General features: G+C 41.7%; 1 protein-coding gene across 4 annotated transcripts in view; it reads left to right on the top strand.

Moving 5' to 3' along the window:
* Nucleotides 1-430: 430 nt before the first annotated feature.
* EXOC1 (exocyst complex component 1) overlaps nucleotides 431-8866 on the top strand; it is a 64102-nt gene continuing 55666 nt past the window's right edge. For all 4 annotated transcript variants that reach the window (XM_003415887.4, XM_023555072.2, XM_023555071.2 and 1 more), the window contains exons 1-2: nucleotides 431-544; nucleotides 7415-7548. In XM_003415887.4, coding sequence (XP_003415935.2) covers nucleotides 7425-7548 — 124 coding nt within the window. In that variant the 5' untranslated portion in view covers nucleotides 431-544; nucleotides 7415-7424. The remainder of the gene's footprint in view (nucleotides 545-7414; nucleotides 7549-8866) is intronic.

The following is an 8866-nucleotide window of genomic DNA, read 5'->3' as shown; positions in this document are numbered from 1 at the left end:
TGGGTCGCATCTCCAGAGTTTTAACTTATTTAAACTCTCCACGCTTTTAAGTAGCCAGGAACAAGACTTAAGCACCACAAACGCAAAAAATAAAACACTTCAGCTGATACCCTCTTAAACGAATTGCTGAAACATCTGAGTAAATAATTCTTCTCAAAAGTAAAACATCGGGCGGCACCAAAGCCTGCCGTTTCAAGTCAGCGCGCGGTAGCGGCCGGGTCCCTGCCCCTCCTTGGCGCAACTCCTCCGGCGAAGCCCCGCCCCGCCGCGCCCTGCCCCGCCGCGCCCCACCCCACCGGTGGCGCCACGCCCCTGCGTCTATTGGCCACTCCCTTTTTCCCTCCGTTTTTTCCTCCTCTACAGGGTTGACTTCCGGCTCGGAGCTTTGTCACGTGCCCGGATATGGGAAGTGGTAGGGAAACGGCTGCTTCCCGTTCACCGCTTAATTGAGGGGCGCTTTCCAGTACTGGTCGCCGCGTTGCCGCGTGCTGTCTCGGTCTTGGAGGGCCCGCCTCGGCGCAGCCGGGCTCGGTCCTGTCCTGCGGTAAGCCTTCGGTCGCGGCTGCCCCGTAGTCCCGGCGGCAGGCAGACGATCGGGCGGGCGCCAGGGCCTGAGGCGGCACTTCTTTCCCACTGCTGGTTCGGCGACCGGGGTCAGGGCACAGCTCCCTCCGACGACAGTCCCTCCTTCTTTTCCCGGCGTCGCTGTGTAGGGCGCAAAGTCTGGGCCGAGCTTCCCCCACTTGGCCTGGGGTCTGGGAGAAAGTGGAGCAGGGAAGGCAATCTTCACACATCCGTTTCCGGCTCCGCCTTTGGGGACCAGATTTCATTTTTATCCTTGATTGTTCGAGCTTTGGAGTGGACGGGAAAGGAGGGTGTGGCAGTGTCTCCCCGCTCTCTCTTTTTTTTTTTCTCCCTAAGTCTATATTTTCTTCTAAGTTTCTTAAGTACATTCCTGTCTTGGTATGCCGTTCTCTTCACTGCATGACGGCACTCCACGCGCTAAAGTGTGTCGACAGCATGCGGGGCTCCACCCACATGGACGCTCACTGACAAGCTGTCACCACAAGCCCACCACAGAGTGGAATGGTCCAACTGAATTTAAGGAAACAAGAACGAAAACACAGAGTATGCAGTGGCTGGCTGCCTCTGGAACGTAGTCAGACACAGGTTCTTAGAGCTGGAAAATAATTTTAGAGAACCTCTAATGATTTATTTACTGCCTTCCAGAAAGTATTATAAAGTGGAGAGTAGGTTACTTAGCTCTTAGAATGTAAATGCCACGAAGACAGGGGCGTCTTCGTGTCTTCATGAACGTGTTTATCACGTCCAATAGAGAGATACCTGGCCCTTCATAGGCATCAGTATTTGCTGACCGAATGAGGGGCCACACAGTGCTTTTCATTTATGTCTCACATCTTTATGAGGTATACCCAATCCTCTCTTGTTTTACCATTTACCATACATTGAGTCCTTGCTTTTGGCCAAAGAGGGATCATGTGGTAAATGTTGGCCACTATTAGTCATTCATTTGACCAGTTTTTACTAATCAATTTAGATGGCTCAAGAGGTGTTTGTCGAGTACCTACTATGAATTCAAAACACTTTGACAGAGTGTGTGTTTGTCTCCCTCTCTCTCCCCCTCCTTTTTTTTAAATTTTTTCTTTAAAAGAGTTCTCCAGATCCAGGAGCGTATGATGTCATGAACCAATTAGACAGCCAGTGCTTGGTTGTTTATTAAGTGCAGCTGAAATTGAGAGTAGAGATCAATTTGTACTTAAGATCCTTACTGAGTCAACATCATAAAAACCCTGAAGTGTAATTACATTCCCTGTATGGAAAAGCACCTAAGCGAAGATTTAAAGCCTGAAACTTGGAGTAGGAGGTTCGGATATAGAAGCGTTAGGAAAATCTTGAATGAGGGCATGGTGTGATGAAGCTGTGTTTTAACATTATCTGCTTATTGGAGTTTTGGGGGGTTATGGAAGTTTGCAAAGAGATGGCCTGAGCTATAGTATTTAAATATCATGGATGATGTGAGTCTGGTTTAGTGTGGTGAGAATGGGAACAGAAAGGAAGGCATGAATTATGTGTGTCAGGGGGGTAACAAAATGTGGTGACAGATGTTGAGAGTGGAGGAGAGGAATCAAACAGGGCAGATTTTAAACCTGGGCATTTGCGTACAGGTGTGAGAGTTGGAAAGAGGGAACTTTTTGGAAGCCGTAGTTGTTAAATTATTTAGTGCTATCATTTTAGTTGATTTAAGTATTTGTTAAATGCTTACTAAGTGCCCTTTGCCAAGTTCTAGGAATACAGAGATGAATATGACATGATCCTTACCTATAAAGAGCTACTTTTAATGGAGAAGAGAAGAGAATGTAGCTAGCTGGAAAATACAGTTGGTAAGTGCTGTGCTAGTGTAGTAGAGAGTTAGGGAAGTAGAAGAGGAATTTTTTTGGGGTGGTGGTGGTGCTAATAGTCTAGCATGATCTTAAGAGGGGAGTTAGAATTTCCTAAGGAGAGAAGAAAAAGATATTGCAAGAGCATAAGCCCAGATATAGAAAAGTAAACTGGCCAGTGTTCGACATGGTGTAGGGTGGAGTAGAGCTTGTGAGCAAGTGTTTAGGCCCTGGAACATATTAAGGAATTAGTAATGGGCATTTTGTAATAGGCAGAAAAGAGGTTAGGATGGGTGAAGATGTAGAAAGATGAAGACAAAAGCAATTGGGGAGAATTATACTTCATGGCCTCTATATTATCTGCAAGTCAGTGATACAGTCATCTGTGGAGAGTGAGGGGGCCCACACCATTTGGGATCTAAATCAGAAATAGTAAAGATTTGTGACAACAGTGATGGCAGATGGGAAAAGGAAGCATTAAAGGAAGTGTAAGTGTTAAAGAATTGCTGAGCAGCATTGAAAGTCCAGGTTTGGATGAATTTTGATATTTAAAATGCAGTCAGTGAGCACAGATATGTGGCTTTCTTAAGTGGCCTATATTGTTGTTGTTAGGTGCCATTGAGTCGATTCCAACTCATGGCAACCCTGTGTACAGCAGAATGAAACCCTGCCAGGTCCTGTGCTATCCTGACTGTTGTTGCTATGCTTGTGCCCATTGTTGCAACCACTGTGTCAGTCCATCTTGTTGAGGGTCTTCCTCTTTTTCACTGACCCCCTACTTTACCAAGCATGATGCCCTTCTCCAGTGACTGATCTGTCCTGATAACATGTCTGAAGTATGTGAGATGTGGTCTTGCCATCCTTACTTCTAAGGAGCATTCTGGTTGTACTTCTTCCAAGACAGATTTGTTTGTTCTTTTGGCAGCCCATGGTGTATTCAGTATTCTTCGCCAACAGCACAATTCAAAGGTGCCAGTTCTTCTTCGGTCTTCCTTATTCATTGTCCAGCATTATGCGTATGAAGCAATTGAAAACACCATGGCTTGGGTCAGGCATACCTTAGTCCTAAAGGTGACATCTTTGCTCTTCAACGCTTTAAAGAAACCTGTTGCAGACAATTTGCCCAATGCAATGTGTCTTTTGATTTCTTGACTGCTGCTTTCATAGGTGTTGATTGTGGATTCAAGTGAAATGAAATCCTTGACAACTTCAATCCTTTCTCCGTTCATTATGATGTTGCTTATTGGGCCAATTGTGAGGATTTTTGTTTTCTTTACGTTCAGGTGTAATCCATACTAAAGGCTGTGGTCTTTCATCTTCAGTAAGTGCTTCAAGTCCTCTTCACTTTCAGCAAGCAAGGCTGTGTCAGTCTGCATATCAGTTGTTAGTGAGTTTTCCTCCAACGCTGATGCCCCGTTCTTCTTCATATAGTCCAGCTTCTCGGCTTATTTGCCCAGCATACAGATTGAATAGGTATGGTGAAAGGATACAACTCTGACGCACACCTTTCCTGACTTTAAACCACGTAGTATCCCCTTGTTCTCTTGATCCATGTACAGATTCCTCATGAGCGCAATTAAGTGTTCTGAAATTCCCATTCTTTGCAATGTTATGCATAATTTGTTATGATCCACATGGTTGAATGCCTTAGCATAGTCAATAAAACACAGGTAAACATCTTTATGGTGTTCTCTGCTTTCATCCAGGATCCATCTGACATCAACAGTGATATCCCTGGTTCCATGTCCTCTTTTGAATCCACCTTGAATTTCTGGCAGTTCCCTGTTGATATACTGCTGCAGCTGCTTTTGAATGATCTTCAGCAAAACTTTGCTTGCGTGTGATACTAATGATACTGTTTGATAATATCGGTGACCTATGGTAACCCAATAAAAGTAGAGAAAAAATATGGTTTACGGAGATGGGTTAACTAGGGCGAACTGGTCAACAGAGTAGGATAATTGAAGGGGATAGTGTAGGTGTAGGAAATGACCACTGCCTCCAGGCTAGGTGGGAAAAGAAATTAAGCTAGAAGGGGCTAGACAGACTAAGAGAACAGGGAGGAAGGGGAAGTTAAAAGAGGTTGAAATAGGTTAAAGAGGGATGGAAGAGGAAGAATGAGTGATTTTTGTGAGGAGCGATTTTTGTAATAAGTGCAGAGATAAACATTTCACAGATTGAGTAAAATATAGCAAAGATATTACAAAAGTATCAAATGTGTTATAAAAATTCATTGTAAGTCATTTTTAAAAAACTCACAGTTCATTTTCCAGTAGAAACATTGTTACATTGTTATATGTTGAAATTAGTTTCCTAGGCAAGCTCACTTATGAAATACTGCACATTGGCAATGAAAAATAATTATATGTACACATATACAGATATATACCACAAAAGTAAAATTAAAGAGTTTTTTTTTTTTTTTATGTTGGTGTTTGAAAAAAGCTTTTGAGTTGGAGGAGAAAAAAAGAGATTAAAAACAAATTTTCTAACAGCTTTATTGAGACGTAATTCACATATCATAAAATTTACCATTTTAAAAAAGTATACAATTCATTGATTTTTTAGTCTATTCACAAGGTTGTACAACTATCTATAATTCGAGGACATTCTTATAACCCCCAAAAGGAATCCGATATATTAGCAGCCACTCCCCCTCCCCTCCTTTTCCAGTCCCCTGGCAAGCACTAATTTATTTTCTGTCCTAATGGATTTACCTATTCTGGACATTTCATGTAAATGGAATCGTACAGTGCCTGGTCTTTGTGACTGGCTTTTTTCAATTAGTCTAATGTTTTCAGGATTCATCCATGTCGTAGCATGTGTCAGTACTTCATTTCTTTGTTTATGGCTGAATAATATTCCATTATATGGACATCACAGGAGAAAGATGTGACAGTCTACTTCTGTAAAGATTTACAGCTTTGGAAACCCTATTGGGCAGTTCTACTCTGTCATATAGAGTCGCTGTGAGTAGGAACCGACTCGATGGGTATGAGTATATGGATATATCACATTTTGTTTATCTCTTCATCAGCTGATGGACATTTGGGTTGCTTTCACCTTTGGACTATTGTGAATGATGGTTCTATGGACATTCATGTACAAATTTTTGTATGAACATATATTTTTAACTCTCTTGGGTATATACCTAGGAATGGAATTGCTAGGTCATATAGTAAATCTGTGTTTAACTTTTTGAGGGATCATCAAACTGTTTTTCAAAGTGGTTTCATCATTTTACAATCCCACCAGCAGTGTATGAGCATTCCAGTTTCTCCACATCCTCAATAACACATGTTATTGTCTGTCCGTATCTTAGCCATCCCGGTGGATGTGAAGTGTGAAGTGGTGTCTCATTTTGGTTTTGATTTGCATTTCCCTAATGACCAATGAATAGAGGTCCCTGAGTGACACAAACGGTTTGTACTCAACTGCTAACCTAAAGCTTTGCAGTTTGAACCCAGTCAGTGGTACTGCAGAAGAAAGGCCTTGCAATCAGCTTTCGTTAAGGTTACCAGCAAGAAAACCTATAGAGCAGTGCTACTCTGTAACACGTGGAGTTGCCATGAGACAGAATCAGAATCAGCTAGTGTCAGATTAGTCACTGGGAATGACTAATGATGCTGAACATTTTTTCATGTGCTTTTTGGCCGTTTGTGCATCTTCTTTGGAGAAATCTCCATTCAAATCCTTTGCTTGTTTTTTAACTGGTTTATTTGTTTTTTTATTGTTGGGCTGTATATAGGGTAGCTATAAGTTGGAATTGACTCAGTGACAAGGATTTTTAAGAGTTCTTCATCCCTTTCATTACTACATGTTTTCTTTTTTTTTTTTTTGACGGCATATGTTTTCAGTATTGGAATGCATGCTTACTAATTGAGTGTGTTTAAATTTTTGGTTAGTAATGTGGATTTTGAGAAATATCTGGTAATAAAAGCCACCAGTAAGATGAGTGGCACTCTGATGCCACCAATCTGTGATATACTAATGAGAACTAGATAAGTAATTTATTGCAGGTGCCTTTCCATTAGGTTTGGAGCCCTGGTGGCACTGTGGTTAAGTGGTTGGCTGCTAACCAAAGGTCAGCAGTTTGAACCCATCATCAGCTCCTTGGAAACCCTATGGGAGCAATTCTTCTCTGTCCTGTAGGATAGCTATGAGTCGGAATCAATGGCAGTGGGCTTGGGATTCCATTAGGTTACATGGCGAACCTCTAGTTTTCCAAGTATGACACAGAAAAACCAAAACAGAGCCATCAGGGTTCCCTAGCGGGAAAGCCATAATTATGCTCGCAAGCCTTATCTCACAGAAATAAAGGGAAAAAAGGCAAAAGTTTACAAAACTAACCCATTCAGGAAGCATCACCTAATGGAATGCTCAACAGGCAGAACAGTGAGGCTCCGACTCTGTTCTGCTGAGCTTCATGCATTTCAAAAGGGACTCATCTACAGTCTGGATTGATTCCTTACTTCTGAGGTCCTGGGAGCCATGCCAGCGCAGTGGTTAAGAGCTACTGCTGCAAACCAAAAGGTCAGCAGTTTGAATCCATCAGACGCTCCTTGGAAACCCTACGGGGCAGTTCTCCTCAGTCCTCTAGAGTCGCTGTGAGTCAAAATCAACTTAACAGCAATAGGTTTGGAGTTTTTGTTGTGTCTGAGGTCCAGAGGCATAAAAAGTGACTAGTATACCATTTATGCGAATGGTAATGAAAAGGTTAAATAGGATTCTTATTTTTAAAGATTGAGCATGGGTTTAAAATTTTTTTAATCTTTTTTTCGTATTATAGTACTCATTAAGCACTTCAGATTTTAAAGTTTGGTAACACTGGTTCTTCTGTAAACTTATTTTTAAACTTAACAGCTTTTGATTTTTATGCTGCAGCCCTGTTAATGTATTAAACATTTTCCCTAAGCTTGTTATTCATAAATAAGATCATTTTAATCATAAATGGAAGATGTAAAGTAGCATGATTTTCAGAATGAGCTTAATATTTATACTCTGAATTTTTTCAGCTGAGAAAAGATGACAGCAATCAAGCACGCGTTACAAAGAGACATTTTTACACCAAACGATGAACGCCTGCTGAGCATTGTGAATGTCTGCAAAGCAGGAAAAAAGAAAAAGAACTGTTTTTTGTGTGCCACAGGTGGGTATTTAGTAAGAACAAGTATTTGCTTAGCATTCTTTTGTTACTTAGGGAACTTTCTTATTTTAAATGTTCTCGTCTCTATAATTGGAAAATTTGGGGAGGGGGGTCAACAAATTCATTTTTTAAATTGTTCTTTTAAAATACTGAGTAGATAAAAAAGAATTTCCATACTATACAGCAGTATATCAACAGGCAACTGCCAGAAATTCAGGCTAGTTTCAGAAGAGGACGTGGAACCAGGGATATCATTGCTGATGTCAGATGGATCCTGGCTGAAAGCAGAGAATAACAGAAGGATGTTTACCTGTGTTTTATTGACTATGCAAAGGCATTCGACTGTGGATCATACCAAACTATGGATAACACTGAGAAGAATGGGAATTCCCAAACAATTAATTATGCTCATGAGGAACCTTTACATGGATCAAGAGGCAGTTGTTCGGACAGAACAAGAGGATACTGATTGGTTTAAAGTCAGGAAAGGTGTGCGTCAGGGCTGTGTTCTTTCACCATATCTATTTAATCTGTATGCTGAACAAATAATACGAGAAGCTGGACTCTATGAAGAAGAACGGGGCATCAGGATTGGAGGAAGACTCATTAACAACCTGCGTTATGCAGATGACACAACCTTGCTTGCTGAAAGTGAAGAGGACTTGAAGCCCTTACTAATGAAGATCAAAGACCACAGCCTTCAGTATGGATTACACCTCAACATAAAGAAAACAAAAATCCTCACAGCTGGACCAATGAGCAACATCATGATAAACGGAGAAAGGATTGAAGTTGTCAAGGATTTCATTTTACTTGGATCCACAATCAACAGCCATGGAAGCAGCAGTCAAGAAATCAAAAGACACATTGCATTGGGCAAATCTGCTGCAAAGGACCTCTTCAAAGTGTTGAAGAGCAAAGATGTCACCCTGAAGACTAAGGTGCACCTGATCCAAGCCATGGTATTTTCAATCACATCATATGCATGTGAAAGCTGGACAATGAATAAGGAAGACCGAAGAAAAGTTGATGCCTTTGAATTGTGGTTTTGGCGAAGAATATTGAATATACCATGGACTGCCAAAAGAACGGACAAATCTGTCTTGGAAGAAGTGCGGCCAGAATGCTCCTTAGAGGCAAGGATGGCGAGACTGTGTCTTACATACTTAGGACATGTTGTCAGGAGGGGTGAGTCCCTGGAGAAGGACATCATGCTTGGCAGAGTACAGGGTCAGCGGAAAAGAGGAAGACCGTCAACAAGGTGGATTGACACAGTGGCTGCAACAATGAGCTCAAGCATAACAACGATTGTAAGGATGGC

Source organism: Loxodonta africana, chromosome 5 (genome assembly GCF_030014295.1).
Source record: "Loxodonta africana isolate mLoxAfr1 chromosome 5, mLoxAfr1.hap2, whole genome shotgun sequence".
Lineage (NCBI taxonomy): Eukaryota > Metazoa > Chordata > Mammalia > Proboscidea > Elephantidae > Loxodonta > Loxodonta africana.
This window is presented reverse-complemented; position numbering and strand designations above follow the sequence as displayed.